The 24,613-nt window shown below is 39.4% G+C and overlaps 1 protein-coding gene and 1 non-coding gene across 2 annotated transcripts in view; both read right to left on the bottom strand.

The window, feature by feature from the left end:
* The window catches only part of TOP1 (DNA topoisomerase I), a 95,621-nt gene that overhangs the window by 49,726 nt on the left and 21,282 nt on the right, over positions 1 to 24,613 (bottom strand). The window contains exon 3 of the mRNA XM_027558542.1: positions 8,758 to 8,860. Within this exon, the coding sequence (XP_027414343.1) occupies positions 8,758 to 8,860 (103 nt within the window). The remainder of the gene's footprint in view (positions 1 to 8,757; positions 8,861 to 24,613) is intronic.
* Positions 7,659 to 7,765, bottom strand: LOC113903768. Its single transcript, XR_003514305.1, has one exon. It is a non-coding gene; the product is annotated as a U6 spliceosomal RNA (small nuclear RNA).

Genomic DNA, 24,613 nt, shown 5'->3' on the forward strand with positions numbered 1-24,613 from the left:
AGAAAAATATTCTTCTGCCTCTAGAAGGCATTTGCTGCCTCTTTAGGAAAAAAACCCGGCTTGATCCTCTGGGAAGATAGGATGTTGGCTATGGGAAACCATTTAAATCTGCTAAAGAAAACTAAAACAATGGTCTGTCCTCTATCACTAATAAAAATATTTAGCAGACACTTAAACCAGTACAAAGTCCAAGGCACTCTTCTAAGCAATTTAATCCCCATAACAAAACTCTGAGATAAGTATCTTCATTTTACACATATGGAAACTGAGCCACAGGAAGGTTCAGTAACTCACCCAAGAAAATACATCTAATGAGCAGTAACTAGGATTTAAAATCAGGAAGTTATGCCTTTGACCACTCTGGTGCCTTACTCCCCAAATAAGGCAAAAAGGAAACCCTGCTAGGAAGAGTAGGGGGAGCCTCTTTATCTTCTGAGAACAAACTCATTCCAGTGACCTGGCCATTTCCTCAAGGCAACAGCCCCCTGCAGGCTGCAGTCAATGGAGTCAGAGGGGATTCCTCTGGGAGAACCTAGAAAGATACTAAGCTGTGAAAGGAAGAAATCCATGGCCCTTCAAAGGAAGGCAGATAATTGAAGCTTAAGTAATGTTTGTTAAATCAAAAATTTTACTTTAGGTAAATTCTAAAGTTGCCTCTGAAAAAAAACACAGAAACTTGTTTTTGAAAGGCTTTAAGAAGTAAAGATTTCTTTATTCACTTTTTTTGGGCATATGGGATCTTAGTCCCCCACCAGGGATCAAACCCAGGTCCCCTGCATTGGAAGCGCAGACTTGTAATCACTGGACCACCAAGGAAGTTCCCAGATTTCTTTATGCTCATCCACCATTATAGGTTACTAGGCCAAATCCCAATAATTATTAAAACTTGGGAGTTGAGTGGAATCTTACAGAACTCCCATTTCTCCTCTTAAGTTTTTTATCTCTATTAACAGGGTAAATAGTCACCCAGTTACTCAAGCTAGGTATCCTTTTTTCTTAGACAACCCCCTTCATGTCACTTATGGCTGTCTCATATTTCCCGTTCTCAACTATTTTCAGTGGCTTCTTGCTCCCTTCAGAATCAAATCTCAGCTTCTTGAAATAGTATTTAATAGTTCTGCATCAAGCAACTTTTTGGAGGCCCCACTTTCTAATCCATCCTATTAACCCAGGCAACCACCTAATTGGAGCAAAGTACATGATAGCCCTTCCATATTTTGTTTATCTTTTCTCACTGTCTGGAAAGTCACTCTTTCTAGCCATCACCTTCCCTTGTCAAGATCTTAACCATCTTTCCATGGCTAGCTCAAATACCCTTTCCACCATGAAATCGCTAAAAAAAAAAAAAAAGACTACAGGTCATTATAACAGGGCTAGGTATCATTGAAAACTAGAGTACCGAATCTGCTATTACCAATAAGTAACTATTAAATTAGATTCAACTACCAAAATCAACAGCTTCAATTTATTAGAATGGCAATTCTATCAGGCTCATCATAATCTCAATTACTGAGTATGTTAGTTTCCAAACAGCTTTTATATGCATACTTACATTGAATTCTCCCCTATACACTTGAAAGCTTGACCAGGCTGCTGCTGCTGCTAAGTCACTTCAGTTGTGTCCGACTCTGTGCGACCCCATAGACGGCAGCCCACTAGGCTCCTCTGTCCCTGACCAGGCTAGTGTTGCTATTAACATTCAACCAAAGTGGAAAAAGTCTCAGAAGTTAAGTGCCTTGGATAACAACACACAGCTAGTAAGTGATAGGACCGGGCCCCACCACTTCTAATTCAGTGTGCTTTTCACCACATCACATGGACTCCCATGTGAATGGCAGTGATACTCAGTCTTATTTCTTAACTACCCAACCTCTTCCACTTACCTATGTTAACTGTCCATTTCCCTGAGACAGGCTGCTATGAGAACGTGTAGGTAAATGGAGGGCTTCAGCAATAGCTGCCCCCAACCCCCTCCAAAAAAAGAGGTAAACACATCTTTTTAAATGTGATTACTTTCAGAAAAATTTCCCAAATCTGAGAACCAGGTTGCTTAATTCCAGTGCATTTCCCTAAAAATCTATGTTCTTTCAACTTTAATTCAGGTAAGATCTGGAACTGAAGTGAAGGCAGAAATCAAAAGCATCCTTATTCTCACACTGACTGTATAAATTAGTACTACCAACAGGGCTGAAAAAGCACTTCCCTTACTATATTTCACAGCATTGCTTTTCTATCTCCCCTGGATTTCCACAAATTTTTCACTCCACTCTGAGGGTCAGGTTTAAAAACGACAAGAGATACACAAGGTCAAAAGTTGGCAGGAGAAATTTTATGTTTCACATGTGATAGTCCTTTATTTTCTAAAATAACCCCCCCCCCCCCACTGCTTTTAATGATGTATATATGACAGGTCTAGTATTAAAGATAGTTTATGCTAAGAATGCAACCTTTCAAGAGAAGTATCTGGCTGAAATCCTACAAGCTCAGTGATTCTTTAGCTCTAGTCAGAGCATTCCTTTTGTTTCTTTAGAGAGGATTTATATATTGCTTTAAAGGACTGGAAGTGCTAAATATCAATGCTAACAGAAAAAAGCAGTATCAGAGACAAATAATAGAAGAAATTATTTTTATTTGACTTTGGTATAAATTTCCTATAAGTCAGATACTCAGAGATGGGGTTTTCACAGAGTCAGAATTTAATGATGTTAATACTTCTAGTGCCAAAACGTTTAGGGATTTGGGGCCAAAAAGAAATAGGCAGCATCTGAAATGATCTGGCATTGTAAAACCCAAGTTGCTTACCATATGCATGAGAAAGAGGTGCTTGTATTTAAACACAGACAGTTTAGCTACACAACTAACGTTCCTTAGGGAAAGAGATTTGCTTCTTACATCAGGTCCTTTAAAGTCTCACTAGGACTCAGAAGCCCTGGTCTCTCAGCCTCACTCTGTGACCACACTGCTGTGTGACCTGGGGCCTGTCGCCTCAGACTCATGTCCACACACAAAAGACATGAGATAGAATGACCTTTAACACCCCACTTCCCCATGGAGCGAGCACCTCCATGAGAACTGAGAATAATAAAAGGAGAAAGTACATGAATAAGAAGGGATCTCCTGAGAAGTAGGTCTAAATCCCATCTGTCTCAGAAAGGCTTGTTTCCAATTCTCTGACACTCCAAGAATGCAGTACAATATTACTATGCAGGAGAAAGAGGCCTCCTGGACTTGGGTCCTAAGTGTAACCTAATGAAAAATCACTGATGCTAGGATCTAGCAGAGAAGGAAGAAATATAGAAACACATTACTGTAGAACTTGTTTCTTCATAATAGATGGCCACAAAAGTAGGCAGGGTTGATGAGCAAAGTTTTAAAATAAAGCATTTTGGAACAGAACATGCTAAATCTTAATTATTCTGGGCTTCAGAGGTGATTAAACAATCCTCAAGGATTCCTTAATGTGCTGAAGAAGAAAAAGAAACCCAAAACTACCAGAAAGATCAGAAAGTCATTTAAAAAGGAACACGGTGTACAGGATTTTACTGGACCATAACCAATACACTTGTTTTGTTGCAAAGCGGCAGTGTGTCAACAGAGGTCAAAACAGGAAGTACTTAAAAGTCTGCTTACAACACATCATCTGGTTAAACTGTCTGAAATTTACTCACAGGTGAATTAGAGACCCAGGGCTAGATTTAGTCATGTGTAAACAAAACCTAGGGGCAGGTTCTTTCAATGCCTTTTGGCAAACAAGCTATTATTTTTCAAGTATTCTGATTAGAAAATAAAGAAAATATTAAAAGGCACAAAACTGCACAGAATAAAACTCCTGAATTTGCCTATCCTATAATCTTGGAAAAGTATGCTTTTAAAGGAAGACAAGAAAGTTCAGTTGAGGAAGGTTAAGTAAACTAGTCAACATCACAAGACACTTAGGTGGAGAGACCAGAACCAGGAGACTTTCTTCTAGATAGACATAAGAAAGCCATTGTGGACTTCAAGAAAAATGATGTCAAAATTACACCCATGGGTTTCCCTGGTGTCTCAGTGGTACAGAATCTGCCTGCCAAAGCAGGAAACACAGGTTCAATCCCTGATCCGGGAAGATCCCACATGCCACGGAGCAACTAAGCCTGTGCGTCCCTCAACTACAGAAGCCCGCTCACCTAAAGCCTGTGCTCCGCAACGACAAGCCACTGCAACGAGAAGCCTGCATACCACAAACAGAGAAAAAAGCCCACGCAGCAAAGAAGACCCAGTACCAACATAAATAAAAACTTAAAAAAAATAAGATGAATAAAGCTTTTAAAAACAATTACATCCTAAAAATTTTATAAAAAGATTTTGGTAAAACAGGACAGGGATCAAACTTCTGTCCCAAAGCCTTTTATGCCACCTCTACCTAATTCTCTTCTTCCATCACAAATGGCAAATTACGGTTGGTGAAGTAAGATGTGTCAGAGAATAAGACATCCATTTTTAAAAGCTTATGGTTTAAATATGAACTTTTATCTTTTTAAAGTCTGTTTTTGGACAGATTTCAGGTAACATAAAAATTACTTTTTTTTGATCTGATCCATGTGTAAGCATTTTCCTTAAATGATAAAGTTCTTCATAGTCAAGACTATCTCATATATTTTTGGGCCTTCACATCAACTAGCACATCATAAATATAGGAAGAAAGATAAAAATTCTTGTTTGACGTGATCAGCAATTCTACTGCTAAGTATATACCCAAAAGAATTGAAAGCAGGGACTCAGGCAGACACTTGTGCACCCAGGTGCACGGTAGCATTATTCACAATAGACAAAAGGTGGAACAATCCAAGTATCCATCAACAGATCAAAGACTTTTTTTAAATGTGGTAGGCATGCAATCAAATATTATTCAACTATAAATAAGAATGGAATTCTGATATTCAATAAAATGGATGAACCTTGAAAACATTATGCTAAGGAAAATAAGCCAGACATAAAAAGGACAAATACTTTATGACTCCACTTACCTGAGGTAGCTAGAATGGAAAAATTCAGAGAGACTGAAAATAGATGCTGCTAAAGGGTAGGAGGAAGGGGAAATAAGGAGGTATTATTTAAGAAGTACAGAGATTATCTGGAATGATGAAGTTCTAAAGATGGATACTAGGGATGGTTGTACAATATAGTGAATGCCACTTCCCCCAAATGACAAACTTTATGTCATACGTATTTGAGACAGAAACACACACAAAAAACGGTGTTTGAAATGTGGGATGGCCAAAGGGAACTCTGCTACAGAATATTGAGAATATGTGAAAAGGAGAGAGACGATGGTAACTGGTGTAACCATAGGTCAACCACTCACTGATTCAATAAATATATACTACTAAGTATCACCTGTCCACCAGGTACTGTATTAAGCCTTGAGGACATACATGAACACAACAGAACCCAATGTTGTTCCCAGGGACCATCAAGAGTCCAATAGGTCACAGAGAAAAGCAGAGAGACAATTACAACACCACCAGAATTTGGTAATGGCTGTGAGAGGGATATACTCAAGGTGCCAGAGAAGACATAAAAAATGGTACTTTAATATGGGGGTTGGGGGGTGGGGGGAACAGGCAGAAAAGATACCTGAAAAAAGAACTCTAAGCTGCAACTAAAAGAATGTTATTAGGAGGGCTAAACAGAGTCTTCCAGAACCAGTAACAGCATATTTGAAAACCTAGAGGTATTCAGAAGACACTCTGTGTTTGAGAACAGAAAAGCAGTTAAGGGAGAGTAGAAATGGAAGGTGAGAGAAGGGTGCATCTCAAGAGATGCAGCAAAGAAAGACAGCCAGACTTAGAGAAGCATTCTGCAAACTGCAATGAGAAGATGAAAAAGGTAGCCAGCAAGTGGAAAGCCAGGGGAAGCTGGTTTCAAAAAGGCCTCAGCCCAGAATATGGAGCATCTTGGCAAATGCTCCACGTGTATTTTACTGCTGAGTGTAATATTCTATAAATATCAATTAAATCAGGTTCATTGATGACGTTTAAAGTCTTCCATATCCTTAATGATTCTCCCATCGATTGAGAAAGAGGTAGTAAAATCTAAGTATAAATATTATTTCTCTTTGCAATTCTAACAGTTTTCACTTCATCTATTTTGAGACTCTGTTATCAGTTGTAACTGATTATATTAACATTTGTAACTGTTCATACTCTTTGCTCCTGTTCAGTGGTGACCAACTCTTTGCGAACCCATGGACTTTAGTCCGCCAGGCTCCTCTGTTCATGGAATTTTCCAGACAATAATAATGGAGTGGGTTGCCATTTCCTACTCCAAAGGATCTTCCTGACTCAAGGACTGAACCTGCCTCTCTTGCACTGGCAGGAAGATTCTTTACCACTGAGCCACCAGGGAAGCTTTGAAACTGTTATGCCCTCTTGATTAATTAGTCCCCTTTTTTATCATTATGAAATGAACGTCTTTATTCTCGGCAATAATCTTTGCTCTCAAATCTACATAGATATTAATATTTAAGGTAGGTGACTACAAACTGAAGAAAACATGCATGTGAACTGAATTCAACTATTAGTACCTAAGACTAAATTTACTGGACTAATGGAAACTAGATAATTAAGTGGTAAGAAATGCGAAAATTGTGGGGAAAGACCACAGGAGTGGTAGATGATTCCTGAAGAAACAGCCTCACTACAGAAAATTAATCTGTTTATTTTAATGATTCATAAAGACGTCCTCCCTTAAAATTTTCATTTAAAAATTTTTAATGATTACAAAAAGACAGAATTCACTTTATCGTGCCTTTTCCATAAGCCCCATTTTTAATAATTTTTAAAAATAAAAGTAGCATATATACAGAATGCAGAGTTCAAAGACTTATCACAAAATAAGGCTACAATGTGATTACCACGAAAAGTCAAGAAAAATACCACTGATACCACACCAGAAGTTCCCCTCACATCATTTTACAACTGCTACCTTTCGCTCCTTACCAAAGATCACCATGATCCTGGATTCTAAAGGTCTTGATTAATTTTTGTTTCTGAATTTCAAACAAATTGAAGCATACATTATGTATCTTTTTGACTAGTTTCCTTCAAGCAACACAGGTTTGTGGAATCCACCTATGTGTACTCCTTTCATATTTATTTATATATAGTACCCGAATACACCACACTTTATCCATTTTACTACTCTCGGGCATTTGGGAGATTTTTACTTTGGGGTTATTAAAAACAATGCAGCTCTAAATAGCTTTTTACCTGCCCTTTGATACCCATATACACACATTTCTGTTGCGAATATACTTGGGGATGGAATTCTTAAGTTACAGGATATACATAAGGTAATTTTAGAAGACATAGCTAAGTAGTTTTCCCGAAATGCTTCAACAGTTTATAGTCCCATCAGAAATGGGATTGCTCCACATCATTTGAAGGTCTTGGTATTAGCATTATTTTAATAATTAGTTATTACTACAATGTGTAGGTATTAAATTGAGGTTGTATTTTCCTGGTGAATTTTTTTTTCATTTTGATACATTGGTACATTTTATTCTATCTTAAATTCTTAAACTGGTCTTGTGTTTTTACAACAGCATGTATTCTTGTGAACCTATTTTGAAATTTTAGTAGAAATGCTATCAGTTAATATTTGGGTTGATACGGCATAAAAATATGGAACGCTTCACAAATTTGCGTGTCAACCTTGTACGGGGGCCATGCTAATCTTCTCTGTATCATTCCAATTTTAGTGTATGTGCTGCCAAAGCGAGTACTCCCCGATGAGTACTGTTGAGCACCTAGTGTTTTCACTGGCCATTTGGATATCTTCTTTTGTGAAGAGCTTGCTCCATCCTCTTATGAATTTTTCTGCTGAATTATCTGTCTCATTTTTATTTACTTGTAGATTTTTGTACACACTGGACAAAAACTTTTGAGTATATATTTATGTTAAAAATATCTTGTCTATAGACAATAAGCCAACCTAATGAAGTAGTTCTAAGAGACTCTAGGTTGAAGGCACTTGCGTTTTAAGTTCCCTCCCACAAAATTTAGGCCATTATGGGAATATCATATGGCTTTCCCTCAACAACTGCCTTTAACTCAAAATGGAAGTTTAAGTCTTCATTTTCAATAAGTAGTCTTATACCCAAAGATGCCCTGTCTTTGGGCTTAACCACCTGCCACCTACACCAAAAAAAGGAGGCAAAACAAACAAGAAAACATCTTTCTGATCCTTCTTGGATCCCAGAGGGCAACACCTCTGAGTTTCATTTACACTGGTGGTCACTGGCTTTTGTGAGAACTGAACCACTCTGGTAAACTGATGAAAGCTAGGAATGTTCTCTTCAGGAATATCTCATATACCAAACCTTTTGTATATGATTTAAGGGACTAATAGACCATGGAAGCCTAAGTTAAGAATTTTTAAACTTAAACCCTTTAAAGTACAGAAAGGAGAAAAATGTCAATCTATATCTATCAGGTTTCCAATCCAGTCACCTTTTATCAAGGCAAGTTCTCTGGACACTTGATGAAATGCCATTCTGTGGTAACAATTTACCATACTTGCTTTGGACATTCTAATCTGAATGAACAATGGCATCCCCAGTAAAGCCTGAATTATCAAGGCCATCCTCTTAACAACTCTGGAATCAAAGTCTGATGAATTTGCTATCCATGTATTTACCTGTGGTTCAAATTAAGGCCTATTCCAAGTAAGCCAAGCCTACCTGAATGATGAGGGACCTGACGGTTCAACCCTTACCTGTTGCTGTGCTTGGACTTTTCTCGGTCTTTCTCCTTGTCCTTCTTGTGCTCTTTGTGCCGGTGTTCTCGATCTTTATGCTTATCTTTGTGTTTATGAGAATCTGCAACCATAAGAGATGAGTCAGTTAAGAGAAGTCATGAGCTATCTCCTGCCCATCTACCTTGATGAGCTGGTCAAGAAGCACAATGACAGGACTTAAATGGCATGGTAGCTATCTGTAATAGCATATTCCACTGGAGAAAAAGACTTGACAAACCAGCCCAGACAAGGCATCCCATCACCCTACCTCTAAAACCAAGATATGTTACAAATAAGCAGGAAGAGAAGGGGGAGCCAATTCTGCTGTAAAAGAAGGTAACAGTTTGGCGTTCTTCTCCTTAGACCTGGTACCAGGAAGACTAAGCCATAAATGATTCAAAGGATAAATCCTGAACACCACCTCTCAAGATCAGATGGTTATCTATGTACCTTGTGGAAAATGCAAACCGTAAGAGATACGCGTTTTTAAATCAACTTTAATGAAGTATGATTTCTACATAGTAAGATACATTTCAAAGATAGAGTAGTAAGTCCAGCAGACATATGCACAGACATAATCCCTACCACAATCAAAATTTAGAACATTTCCATCATCCCTGGAAGTCTCCCTTGTGCCCATTCCTAGCGCAATCTGAATTTTTACCTCCAGCCTGAAGCAACCACTGATCCGCTAGCACAATTGATTAGATTTGTCTATATTTCTAGTTTCACATAAATGGAACTATAGGATATTCTCTTTTGGGTCTGATTTCTTTCCCTTAACATATTTTTGTCATTCAACCATGTTGGATATATCAGTAGTTGGTTAGATTTTACTGGAATGGTAATCCATTGTTGGGATACACTGCAATTTATTTATCCATTCATCTGCTGATGGACATTTGAGCTATTTTCAGGCACTGGCTTTTTTATGAATAAATCTGCTATGAACTTTCATATAAAAGTCCTTGTGTAGACATGTTTTAATTTCTCTTGGGTATATACTTAATGATAAAGTTACAGGGTCACCTGTAAGTGTATGTTTTACTTTACAGGAAACTGCCAAACTGTACTGCAAAGTGATTATACCATTATACAGCCCCACCAACAATGGATTAGAGTTCCAACTGCTACAAATTCTCACCAACATCTAATAAAATCAGTCTACTTTTAGCTATTCTAGCAGGTATGTAGTGGTATCTCACTGTGGTTTTAATCCAGTTTACTGATTAAAATGATGGGCATCTTTTCATATGCAGATTGGCCACTCGTATCTTCTTTGGTAAAGTATCTCTTTAAGTCTTTCCTCCACTTAAAAAAACTTGTTTGCCTTATTACTGTGTTCTTTATTTGAATCCCTGGTGGCTCAGCGGTAAAGAATCCCCCTGCAATGCAAGAGATGAGGGTTTCATCCCTGGGTCAGGAAAATCCCCTGGAAAAGGAAATGGCAATCCACTCCAGTTCTTGCCTGGGAAATACCATGGACAGAAGTGCCTGGTGGGCTACAGTCCGTGGGGTTGCAAAAGAGTTGGACACAATTTATCAACTACACGACCACCACCACAAGTTCTTTATATATCATGCATTACAATTTTTTGGTTAGACATGAGTATTGTGAATATTCTTTCTTCTAGGAGCTTTATACAGAGGTAAGAGGCAGGGAACATTTTAAAAATCTATAATATGTACAGCACCATTTTTTTTGTTGTTGTTTTCTTTTAAAGACTGCCTTTTTCATTCTTTTACAAGTGTTCTAGTTTCATTCTAGAACACTTTCTAACACCATACACAAAAATAAACTCAAAATGGATTAAAGATCTCAACGTAAGACCAGAAACTATAAAACTCCTAGAGGAGAACATAGGCAAAACACTCTCCGACATACATCACAGCAGGATCCTCTATGACCCACCTCCCAGAATATTGGAAATAAAAGCAAAAATAAACAAATGGGACCTAATTAAACTGAAAAGCTTCTGCACCACAAAGGAAACTATTAGCAAGGTGAAAAGGCAGCCTTCAGAATGGGAGAAAATAATAGCAAATGAAGCAACTGACAAACAACTAATCTCAAAAATATACAAGCAACTCCTACAGCTCAATTCCAGAAAAATAAATGACCCAATCAAAAAATGGGCCAAAGAACTAAATAGACATTTCTCCAAAGAAGACGTACAGATGGCTAACAAACACATGAAAAGATGCTCAACATCACTCATTATCAGAGAAATGCAAATCAAAACCACTATGAGGTACCATTTCACGCCAGTCAGAATGGCTGCGATCCAAAAGTCTACAAGAAATAAATGCTGGAGAGGGTGTGGAGAAAAGGGAACCCTCTTACACTGTTGGTGGGAATGCAAACTAGTACAGCCACTATGGAGAACAGTGTGGAGATTCCTTAAAAAACTGGAAATAGAACTGCCTTATGATCCAGTAATCCCACTGTTGGGCATACACACTGAGGAAACCAGAAGGGAAAGAGACACGTGTACCCCAATGTTCATTGCAGCACTGTTTATAATAGCCAGGACATGGAAGCAACCTAGATACCCATCAGCACATGAATGGATAAGAAAGCTGTGGTACATATATACAATGGAGTATTACTCAGCCATTAAAAAGAATACATTTGAATCAGTTCTAATGAGATGGATGAAACTGGAGCCTACTATACAGAGTGAAGTAAGCCAGAAAGAAAAACACCAATACAGTATACTAACTCATATATATGGAATTTAGAAAGATGGTAACAATAACCCTGTGTATGAGACAGAAATAGAGACACTGATGTATAGATCAGTCTTATGGACTCTGTGGGAGAGGGAGAGGGTGGGGAGATTTGGGAGAATGGCATTGAAACATGTATAATATCATGTATGAAATGAGTCGCCAGTCCAGGTTTGATGCACGATACTGGATGCTTGGGGCTGGTACACTGGGAAGACCCAGAGGGAGGGTATGGGGAGGGAGGAGGGAGGAGGGTTCAGGATGGGGAGCACGGGTATACCTGTGGCGGATTCATTTCGATGTTTGGCAAAACTAATACAATATTGTAAAGTTTAAAAATAAAATAAAATTAAAAAAATAATAATAAAGACTGCCTTTTCCCCACTGAACTGCCTTGGGCCTCTTCACTGGAAATGAAGTGTCCACAAAATTGTAGATCTGTTACTAGACCCCAACACAGAGTATATTAACTCCTAAAGCTTCAGAGTAGAGCTTTTTTTCAATAGTAATTTTGAGATCAGCTAATTTAAGTACTTTAACTTTGTACCTTTTCAAAATTGTTTTGGCTATTCTATCTTCTGTATTTCCATATAAATTTTAGATTTAGTTGTTTGATTTCCTAAAGAAAAAAAATAAAAGCTATCTGGGAGTTTGTGTCCATAGGACAATTTGCAGAGATGTGACATCAAAACATTGTGTCCTTTGATCCATGAACATGGTATCTCTTTCTACTTTTTGAGGTTAGTAACTCTCAAATTTTAGCGTATCAGAATTAACCCAAGGGCATATTAAAAATGCAGCTCACTGGAGTCAGGTCACCTTAACATTGACTGTGAATCAATTGGAAGTTTATGTATTCAATGCATGTGGTAGTTTTAAAATATGTCCAACAGATTCTTTGATACTCCTCCTTTCAAGTTGTGGCCTAATTTCCTTCTCCTTAAGTATGGGCTAGATGTAGTGACTCAGCCCTAAAAACAGGACAAAGTGGAAATGTCAGTGGGCAGGCCATCAAAGGCATTGGATCTTTCTCCTTGCCCTGGGCGAAGACAGTTGCCACACTGTTAGGACACTCGAGCAGCCCTATGGAGAGGCCTATCTGGTGAGAAAGTGAAACTTCCTGCTACTAGTTATGTGAATGAACCACCTTGGAAGTGGGTCCTCTAGTCTCAGTTAAGCCTTCAGATGACTGCCAACTCAGACTCAGAGCTAAAACCACCCAGCTAAGCTCTTCCTGGATTCCTGGTTCACACAAACTGTGTGAGAAAACAAATGTTTGTTATTTAAGGTGCTAAATTTTGAGATAACATGTTTAATAACAACAGACAACTAACAATAATGTACAGACAATGCGTGTGTTCCACACTACTCCTTGCTCAAAGCAAAAATAAATCACATTTGGCATAACCCATTAAGTATCTATTCTGTGCCAGGCCCTAGAGAAACAGAATTTGCATGACCATTCCCCTAGCTATAAGAAATTCTCATCTCACCGAGATGGGAAAATAAAATCATGTGGTATCAGAACCCAATCTTTCACATAGCATAGAGAACCCGTCAACTTCTGAAAATCTCAAGTCCAAAATTTTAAAATGCTGTCAATCTGATACAAAGCTGTTAGCCCCTGTTTACCTGATAATAATTAATACCCTGATTTCTTCTGCCCTCAACAAGTACTTACAGTTAAAATCATAATAACTGACAAACCATGCCACTAGCACTACAACCCTCTGTTTACAGGCCAGATTTAACAAACAAACAGAACATGAGCATCTGCTATTACGGCCCAAGGCTATGGCAGCAACATAATTAAAAAAAATTTTATTCTGTGTATACAAACACATAAACATGTCTGAAAAAGACTAGAAGACACCAACTGTTAAAAGTAGTCTGGGTGATAAATTTATGAGTAACTTGAGTTTTTGTGTGTATGCTTTGCCTTTGTTTTCCAATTTTTTCCCCAAGATGAGTCATTTTCATAATAAAAAATAGAAGTTAAAAAAATTACCAGGCTTTAAAACTATTTTGACAAATACTGGTGTACACAAGGAAAAAGGAGTATTATTAACTCACTAAAAAGCTTTAAAGAAAAAGAAAACTAAGTAAAAGACAAATTGAAAATAATTCCAGGTAGGTTTTAGATAACCAGTCTGCAAAAAACATTATTGTTTTAAGTGTGCAGAACTTCAAAGTTGATTTTTAAAGCCAAATCCCCAATTCTTTCAAAGCTATTGCTAATCTAAAAACATAAAACCAAAATGTCTGGTAAGAAACTTAAAAGTTGTAGCTGAAAATTCCACCAGTGCAAGTAAGACCTAGGTCAAAGATCTGAACCCCAAGTGTCCCTATTTAAAAGTCATCACATGTCTACTGTATGTTCAAACTGTGCTGTGTGTGCTGTGACGGGTACCAAAATACATGTCAATGACTTTACATATCCTAATAGCTGTAGTATAGTTCTACGGGGGAGGCTGGACCTTCTGAGGAGAAATGACAGGGGGGCAGAATGGAATGAGTTGATCTCCTGAACAACAAAAGTGTGTAAACAAGCTAAATAACCAACAGAAAGGGACTCCATCACAGAGCAGATCTGCACGAGGTAAACTGACGGATAGCTTTCATAGATGCATACGGACGTACTTCCAGGTGAATGACGTCTGCAATTAGCTTTAAAATATTGTCACCCCACTCCCCGCAAAATGGGGAGATATGGGGATAGATAAAACAAGACTGGCAAGAGCTTGATATTAATAGTTATTGAAGAGGCAGATAAGACACATGGGAGTTCATTATTATTACTCTACTTAAATAGATTTGAAACTTCAGAATAAAAAGTTAAACACTTATTTGTAAGCTTTGTCCCTTCCAATCCCCTATTTTTTTCTTATTATATAAGGGTACGGCAAGAAGACTAGCCTAGTCCAAGAGAGGATTTGTGTTAAGGAGCAGTAAGAGATAAAGCTTGATAAAATTTACCCAAGAGTCAGGGTGTCCTACTCTCAGGATGACAAGGAGCCACTTCAAGCAGAAAAGGAACTAAATGAAAGCCATACTTAAGGAAGATTAATTGAAGGGCAGTGTGGGTAGAAGGTAAAAGTAAGAGCAAAATAACTAGCTAGTGTTTTTGAAGCAATCTAGAAAAAAAAGTGATAGCAAAGAGACTGAGAAAAAAATGTAAAAGCATGTTGAAAAAATGGAAGTAGAATCCAGTTCTAGGAACTCATGGGATGTGTGATCAATAAATGCAGAAGGGTTGAAGAAGATTCAAAGACTCTAAGTCAAGGTGGCTAGAACAAGGTGCCTTAGAAGACGACACAGGAAATCTGCGCACAACAAAAATGAGGAAAACAAAAAGACTGAAGAAATGATGAAACTAACTCAAGTCCTATTGTATTTAAGGTTAACAGTGGGATATTTAAAAATGATGGACAGTAGAGAAGCCAGTAAGTAAAAACTGAAGCCAATAAGAGCACAATGATGTACGTCCCCCATGGCGAAAATATTTGTAGACAGCATACTAATGGATTTAAAGATTCCTTTTAGTACATACTCTTTCCCTTAACTGGAGTTCATCTAAGAACAGATATTATTGAAAATGTTTTGTAGAAAGGATTTTGCCACTTTATGCACCTGCTAAACGCAACAAGACTTGTCTTGATTTTGACTAACAGAATAGAAATGAAAGACACAAGCCATTGCATATTAAATCATCAGAAAACCTCATTCACCCTCCTGATAACAAATGTTTCAAATCCTAGAATTCAAAATATTTAAGATGAAGACACAGGAGGAAGACCACCGAAATCCTTGAGAATAAGAAAACATTAACAACTAATTCCTTTCACTCTAACTTAAAGGATAGATATGTAAATGAACAGAGCGAGAGAACAGGAATCAACATCTTTTGTTACAGTTATCTAAGGCATTCCTAAGGTCAACAATGTTCTGAGGTAAAGAGACTTCCAAATGACAAAAGAGGTTAAGTATCTGTGTCTTCCCCAGTTGCAAGAACAGTTGCTAGGTATCACTACAAACTTCCAGATGTGTAAGATGGATTCAGAAAAGGCAGAGGAACCAGAGATCAAATTCCCAACATCCATTGGATCATTGAAAAAGCAAGAGTGTTCCAGAAAAAATCATTTTGATATTTGGCAAAACTAATACAATTACGTAATTATGTAAAGTTTAAAAATAAAATAAAATTTAAAAAAAAAACATCTACTTCTGCTTTATTGACTATGCCAAAGCCTTTGACAGTGTGGATCACAACAAACTGTGGAAAATTCTTAAACAGATGGGAATACCAGACCACCTGACCTGCCTCCTGAGAAATCTGTATGCAGGTCAAGAAGCAACAGGTAGAACTGGACATGGAACAACAGACTCCTTCCAAATCGAGAAAGGAGTATGTCAAGGCTGTATATTGTCACCCTGCTTATTTAACTTATATGCAGAGTACATCATGCAAAATACTGGGCTGGATGAAGCACAAATGGAATCAAGATTGCTGGGAGAAATATCAATAACCTCAGATATGCAGATGACACCACACTTATGGCAGACAGTGAAGAAGAACTAAAGAGCCTCTTGATGAAAGTGAAAGAGGAGAGTGAAAAAGTTGGCTTAAAACTCAATATTCAGAAAACTAAGACCATGGCATCTGGTCCCATCACTTCATGGCAAATAGATGGGGAAACAATGGAAACAGTGATAGACTTTTTTGGGGGGGGCTCCAAAATGACTGCAGATGGTGACTGCAGCCATGAAATTAAAAGTTGCTTACTCCTTGGAAGGAAAGTTATGACCAACCTAGAGAGCATATTAAAAAGCAAACCCAATACAATATTGTAAAGTAAAAAAAAAAGAAATATAAAAAAAAGAAAAATAAGTAAATGAAAAAGCAGAGACATCGCTTTGCCAACAAAGGTCCGTCTAGTCAAAGCTATGGTTCTTCCAGTAGTCATGTATGGATGTGAGAGCTGGACTATAAAGAAAGCTGAGCACCAAAGAATTGATGCTTTTGAACTGTGGTGTTGGAGGAGACTCTTGAGAGTCCCTTGGACAGCAAGGAGATCCAACCAATCCATCCTACAGGAAATCAGTCCTCAATATTCACTGGAAGGATTGATGCTGAAGCTGAAACTCCGATACTTTGGCCACCTGATGTGAAGAACTGACTCACTGGAAAAGACCCTGATGCTGGGAAAGACTGAAGGTGGGAGGAGAAGGGGATGACAGAGGATGAGATGGTTGGATGGCATCACCGACTCAATGGACATGAGTTTTAGTCATCTCCGGGAGTTGGTGATGGACAGGGAAGCCTGGCGTGCTGCAGTACATGGGGTTGCAAAGAGTCAGACACGACTGAGCGACTGAATTGAACTGAACTGATCTCTACAAAATGACTTGATGGATAAGTGCAAAATCAAACAGCAAAAAACCAACAACCTTCTACTACTAGATTCAGAATTAGACTCTGAGCGTTAATTCAGTTTACAACCATTTTAAATGTATTCTTAAATCCAAAGCATCCTCCTCTAGACTCATCAAGACACTCTGCCCTCAAGGGGTTTACAATCCAGGAAGATAATCCAGATAGGAACCCAACACAGCCAAAAGCAGACAAGAGAACAGGGGCACTACTACCTGCTAGAGTTCTCAAACTGTCTCGTTTGATTTTCTCACTACTCTTATAATAAGAAAAATTCCCACTTCACACAAGACCAATAGTTATCTCTTTCTAAGGGTGCACTGTGCACAAGGTAGTACGTTTATGTATTATCTCCACTTTTCGCAACTCTGAGCAGTACTGATTTTACCAAATCTAATACACATTTTTGCTTCTTAACATCTCTGAAAAAGTGCATACGGTTCATATAACCCCCATAGAGGGGGAATCTGGAAACACTCAGCAGAACTAACTTATTAATACATACTAACTTTTGACCCTGGGCTTCCCAGGTGGTGCCAGTGGTAAAGAAGCCGCCTCCCAGTGCAGGAGACATAAGAGGCGTGGGTTCAATCCCTGGGTGGGAAAGATCCTCTGGAGGAAGACGGCAACCCACTCCAGTATTCTTGCCTGGAGAATCCCATGGACAGAGGAGCCTGGCAGGCTACAGTCCTGTATAGGATCACAAAGAGTCAGACATGCCTGAAGTGACTTCGCATGCACGCATACATCTTTTGACCCAGCAAGCCATATCTAGGAATGTAGCCTGAAGATACACTTTGAACGATGGTGTGATCACTCACCTAGAGCCAAACATCCTGGAATGTGAAGTCAAGTGGGCCTTAGAAAGCATCACTACAAACAAAGCTAGTGGAGGTGATAGAATTCCAGTTGAGCTATTCCAAATCCTGAAAGATGATGCTGTTAAAGTGCTGCACTCAATATGCCAGCAAATTTGGAAAACTCAGCAGTGGCCACAGGACTGGAAAAGGTCAGTTTTCATTCCAATCCCAAAGAAAGGCAACGCCAAAGAATGCTCAAACTACCGCACAATTGCACTCATCTCACACGCTAGTAAAGTAATGCTCAAAATTCTCCAAGCCAGGCTTCAGCAATATGTGAACTGTGAACTTCCTGATGTTAAAGCTGGTTTTAGAAAAGGCAGAGGAACCAGAGATCAAATTGTCAACATCCGCTGGATCACTGAAAAGGCAAGAGAGTTCCAGAAAAACGTCTATTTCTGCTTTATTGACTATGCCAAAGCCTTTGACTGTGTGGATCACAATCAACTGTGGAAAATTCTTCAAGAGATGGGAATACCAGACCACCTGACCTGCCTCTTGAGAAATTTGTATGCAGGTCAGGAAGCAACAGTTAGAACTGGACATGGAACAACAGACTGGTTCCAAATAGGAAAAGGAGTTCGTCAAGGCTGTATATTGTCACCCTGTTGATTTAATTTATATGCAGAGTACTCATGAGAAACGCTAGACTGGAAGAAGCACAAGCTGGAATCAAGATTGCCGGGAGAAATATCAATAACCTCAGATATGCAGATGACACCACCCTTATGGCAGAAAGTGAAGAGGAACTCAAAAGCCTCTTGATGAAAGTGAAAGTGGAGAGTGAAAAAGTTGGCTTAAAGCTCAACATTCAGAAAACGAAGATCATGGCATCCGGTCCCACCACTTCATGGGAAATAGATGGGGAAACAGTGGAAACAGTGTCAGACTTTATTTTTCTGGGCTCCAAAATCACTATAGATGGTGACTGCAGCCATGAAATTAAAAAACGCTTACTCCTTGGAAGGAAAGTTATGACCAACCTAGACAGCATATTCAAAAGCAGAGACATTACTTTGCCAACAAAGGTTTGTCTAGTCAAGGCTATGGTTTTTCCTGTGGTCATGTATGGATGTGAGAGTTGGACTGTGAAGAAGGCTGAGCACTGAAGAATTGATGCTTTTGAACTGTGGTGTTGGAGAAGACTCTTGAGAGTCCCTTGGACTGCAAGGAGATCCAACCAGCCCATTCTGAAGGAGATCAGCCCTGGGATTTCTTTGGAAGGAATGATGCGAAAGCTGAAACTCCAGTACTTTGGCCACCTCATGCGAAGAGTTGACTTATTGGAAAAGACTCTGATGCTGGGAGGGATTGGGGGCAGGAGGAGAAGGGGACGACAGAGGATGAGATGGCTGGATGGCATCACTGACTCGATGGACGTGAGTGTGAGTGAACTCCGGGAGTTGGTGATGGACAGGGAGGCCTGGCGTGCTGCGATTCATGGGGTCGCAAAGAGTCGGACACGACTGAGCGACTGATCTGATCTCTGATGTATACATGAAGGCAGAGCAAATTAGGTCAGTAGAGAAGAAATTTTTAATTTTAGACTTGCTGGAATGGATTAAAATTCCTTTCCTTCATCCCCAAATCTCAAATGTCAAATGACCTTAAAGCAACAGTGTTTATATTGCATCATGATGTTCCTACATTTAAAAAGGCAATAGACATTTTCCTAAATGTCTGTACATGAGACATGTGCCATTACCTCTGGCTCTTACATGACGGCAGAATTTTCAACTTTTCTGCCCTGCTGTTATTTCTCAGAAAGAGTAGTATGGCAATAAGATTATGGGCATTTTGAAAAATAGTATTAAGAGTAAAAATAATGAATCTGGGGTACCTGCCTCCTTTGTTTCCAAGTGAAAAGTTATATACTGAGGAGAAATGATTCCACTAGATAAGAGAAATAAAAAGCTTAGGACCCAAGAGGGCAGAGAGGTATTTAACATAGACTTTCTGGAGGAGGAAGAACTTCCCAGGTTGCTCAGTGGTAAAGACCTGCCTGCTGAAGCAGGAGGTGCAGGTTCAACCCCTGGGTTGGGAAGATCCCCTGGGGAAGGAAATAGCAACCCACTCCAGCATTCTTGCCTAGAAAATTCCACGGACAAAGAAACCTGGTGGGTACACTCCATGGGGTGGCAATCAGTTGAATGCAACTAAGCAACTAAGCACACACAGAGGAGGCAGTGTTTGAGCTAAGTCTTACTAAAGGCTAAGAGGGAGTTAGCATGGTTGAGAACAGACAAAGGGCATTCTTGGCAGATGAGCCATGAAAGTAGACAACCTATTATTGTCATTATTATTGTTATTGAAAAACTGATCTCATGTTTGAGCAAAACTAAGTGAGATAAACTAAGTGAGATATACTTCCTGCCAGCTAGGAAATGCTAGAGTTGATTCTTATCCATATATATAAGAATTAAAATCCCAGAGTTATATTTAATTTGCCTAAAGCCATGTATCCCAAAAGCAGTTTCTTAAAAAAGATACAGAAACACTCCTACTGCTTGTAGCTTTACAGTCCTAATCCTCTGCTTAGAAGAGAAACAAAACACATAGGAATAAGAAACTTCAGTATCAAATAAATTCAGCAAAATTTGATACAACTGTTATAAAGTACCTGAAAGGTGGCCTAATCCTAGGATAACAACGAAACTGCAGGTTCGGGAACCAGGTACAGAACCAGCCCCAAGTAGCTAGAACAGCATCAAATGAGGTATAAGATGAAGAGTTCACTCCTCACAGGGAAACCAGACACATATACAATTACATGAAAAAGGAAGCCAAGCCTATAAAACACTTTGTTAAATATGTTCAAGAATGGGAATTCCCCAGCAGTCCAGTGGTTAGGACTTCACACTTCCCCTGCCAAGGACCTGGGTTTGATCCCTGGTTGGGAAACTAAGATCTCACAAGTCGCTCAGCACGGCCAAAAAAAAAGAAAAAAAAAGTTCAAGAATGATGCTGTTAAAACAAAAGATCACGCTTAAACCCTAACGACAATCAGAGACATCACAGACAAGCACAGCATGTTGGAAACAATCCCTGAAGGAGGCAGACTGGTTCAATAGAGTGGAGAAGATCTGATTCAAATCCTTGTTCTACTGGTGACTGTATAACCTTGGGGGAAAGTCACTTAACTACGGGGTCTGTAAGAATGCAGCATAAGTCAATGAGTAAGAGCTTCAAATATGTTCACTGACTTAAGACCTGTGATCTTGGTAAACTTACCTCTTTTATAGATGAATAAACTGAGATGTAGAAAATTTAAGTGACCTTAAATAATTTTATTTCAAATTAAATCAAATTCTTTATGTATGGTTGTGACTTCCCTGGATGTCCAATGGTTAAGAACCTGTGCTTTCACTGCAGGGGTGCAGGTTCAATCCCTGGTCAGGGAACTAAGATTCCGCATGCTGCATATAAATTAATTAATTAATTTTTAAAATTCTTTGTGTGTGGTTGTATCAGAATTCTTGGCTAATCTCCAAAAAATTCCAAGCACACTGACAACTGTCAATAAGGTACAATTATTACTGAATCTTCTGCATGATCAATTTATATAAAACTGAAATGAGCCTACCCAATTGGTCCAAATAACTTAAGGTTCAGATTTTATACATGCATTTAAGGCAGCAACCCAGGCCCATTCACTTTGTCTGACCAGCCAATGATGACTAAAAGGCTATCTGCATCCAGGAAAGAGAAGCACTTAAGAAACACCAGTTAACACCCCCAGGCAGAAATATTTGCAAGAGTTTACAATGGCATCCCACTCCAGTACTCTTGCCTGGAAATCCCATGGACGGAGGAGCCTAGTGGGCTGCAGTCCAAGGGGTCGCTAAGAGTCGGACACGACTGAGCGACTTCACTTTCACTTTTCACTTTCATGCATTGGAGAAGGAAATGGCAACCCACTCCAGTGTTCTTGCCTGAAGAAACCCAGGGACGGGGGAGCCTGGTGGGCTGCCGTCTATGGGGTCGCACAGAGTCGGACACGACTGAAGCGACTTAGCAGCAGTAGCAGCAGCAGCAGCAATACAATGGCACCCCACTCCAGTACTCTTGCCTGGAAAATCCCATGGACAGAGGAGCCTGGTAGGCTGCAGTCCATGGGGTCGCTAAGAGTCGGGCATGACTGAGCAACTTCCCTTTCACTTTTCACTTTCATGCATTGGAGAAGGAAATGGCAACCCACTCCAGTGTTCTTGCCTGGAGAATCCCAGGGACAAAGGAGCCTAGTGGGCTGTTGTCTATGGGGTCACACAGAGTCGGACACGACTGAAGCGACTTAGCAGCAGCAGCAGCGGCAATCAGCAGGTAGCTAACAGTGTTGCCAAGTTTTTCCACCCAGGTTCTCTAATGCAACTACAATCCAACCCAAGCACTAACATTTACTTTGTTAAGAGAGAAAAAACACTAAGAAATTGGCAAAATTTCTGACCCTTTTAACAAATATTCCATGATCATGGGCTTCCCTGGTGGCTTAGACAGTAAACAATCTGCCTGTAATACAGGACACCAGGGTTCAATCCCTGGGTTGGGAAGATTCCTTAGAGAAGGGAATAGCTACCCACTCCAGTATGCTTGCCTGGGGAATTCAACGGACAGAGGAGTCTGGAGGGCTACAGTCCATGGGGTTGCAAAGAGTCAGACGCAACTAACACCAACATCGTGATTTTAAGGATTTCACTTCTCCATCATTCTTCTAAATGATTAGGGTAATCAGATCAGGGCAGGAGAGAGACTCCTTTACTTCCTTATAAACAAAAGCAGAGGTTTCTCTGGTACAGAGAAGGGTTCTTTGCCATGTTTTGAGGCAGACCTCTTTAGATGGACTTTTGACAAAGGGTTTGAGACTTAAAGCAGTAACTGTATAATATGATGGGTTCTTCCTTCAAATATAGTCCAATGTGGAGAGAGAGTGGGGAATGCTTTTCAACCAAAAGATGTCTTCCCCAAAGAGGCCCTGAAACAACACTGTCAACCTTTGCTCAACTCTAACACAAAAATATACTCAGTGCATTAAGAAAATAGACAGTGGAACGATTTGGGTGAAAATACTTGGTGAAAAAATTAATTTTCTAAAGGAGATATTTATCATATGCTCACTTATTAAGCCACTTCTATTGGGATAAATCTTTGCACCTTCTTCCTCCTTGACCTTCAAATCCGTGGATACCACATCCTCAGAAGCTGGAGTTCAAACAAAATCTCTATTCTACACACACTCTACATCTAGTACATTCTAACATTTTAAGACTGTTTTTGCCTAGGACAGATAACAAGCTGGTTTCAATGATAAAGACTGACATCCGGAGTGTGGTCAGTATCAGGGGTGTGTGAGAAACTCCTCAGGAACTTAATGCAAAACTAAAAGGAGTCAGGAAGGCTGAAAGTCTGTCACTGAAGAGGGGATGGGTTGAGGGGTAAAAGAATTCTACCCTTCCCTCTCCCCCACACAGCTGTCTAAATTCAGACTTGACCAATGCTGATGCAGCTTCAGTCCAGGAAACCCAGTCTGTGATCCACCTTAATGGGTGGCTGACTTCAATTTGTAGTCCATGGAGGAGTCTTTATTACTGTTTTTTGAAAACTTTTAATTTTATATTGGATGTAGCTGATTAACAATGCTGTGATAATTTCAAGTGGACAGCAAAGGGATTCAGCCATACAAATACATGTATTTTACAGTGACTCTCACTGAGAACATTTCCAAAACTCCAGTGCAGAGTTAATAGCCTTTCGAAGTATTCAGGACGGAGGCTGTTCTGGCTAAAAGTTCAAAGAGCTCCAGATTTAAGAGAAAAATGTCAGGAGGATTCAGCTCTAAAGAAAATCTAAAGAAAATCCTTCAAAACTCAAGAATGAGAGAAGGGACTAGTAACATTTTCAACTTTTAAAGTCCAAATTATCAACTGTTCTCCCCGGATGTATACTGTATATAACAAGACCTCGTACTCTTAAGCTAATAACACACAAAAAAACAACAGCTGAGAAGAGCAGATGGAAGAAGTTTTTCTTCTTCTCTCCTTTATGAAACTGGAGTTAACAATATTCATCCAATCAAATATTTACTGAGTACCAACTTTGTGTCAGGCGTTGTTTTAGGTGTGGCAGTACAGCAGGAAATAGTACCAAGTCTCTGGTCTCATGAAATTCCATAATAAGCATCATAACCACCCCAACCCTTCCCAACAGCAGCAGCAGCTGTTAAATAAGTAACTTTGAAAAAGGGAAGTTGGAGGGGGAAGGTCTCCACAGTTGCCCAAGTTTTCCTTGGATGCAGCCCCATGAAGTTCCACAATCAGACTTTAATTTTGCAACTGGAAAAGACCTTCATAAGAAGTTATGAAGGGAACTGCCCCCGTGGTCCAGGCTCCCAATTCAGGGGGCCTAAGTTTGATTCCTGGTTAGGAACTAGATGCCACACGCTGCAACTAAAAAGGTTCTGCATGCCACAACTAAGACCTGAGGCAAACAAACTACTGTTGTCATCCAACTCTTTGCGAACCCAAGGACTGCACCACACCAGGCTTCCCTGTCCTTCACTATCTCCCGGAGTTAGCTCAAACTTATGTCCATTGAGTTGGTAATGCCACCCATCCAACAAATTACAAAAAACAAAAGTTATGGACGCCAAGTCAAAGAAAGGGTCAGACAATCAGATGAAGTTGCCAAGTATTTTGCAAAGTGCTTAAGTTTTTGTCCTCAATATTCAATACTTCACAAAAGTCCATCACCAGAAACTTAGCCGTCCACTGCATTAAAAGACTGAGTCTTTTAATTTTAGCATTTCCCATTTGTTTTTATC

This window comes from Bos indicus x Bos taurus, chromosome 13 (genome assembly GCF_003369695.1).
Source record: "Bos indicus x Bos taurus breed Angus x Brahman F1 hybrid chromosome 13, Bos_hybrid_MaternalHap_v2.0, whole genome shotgun sequence".
NCBI classification, from domain to species: Eukaryota; Metazoa; Chordata; class Mammalia; order Artiodactyla; family Bovidae; genus Bos; species Bos indicus x Bos taurus.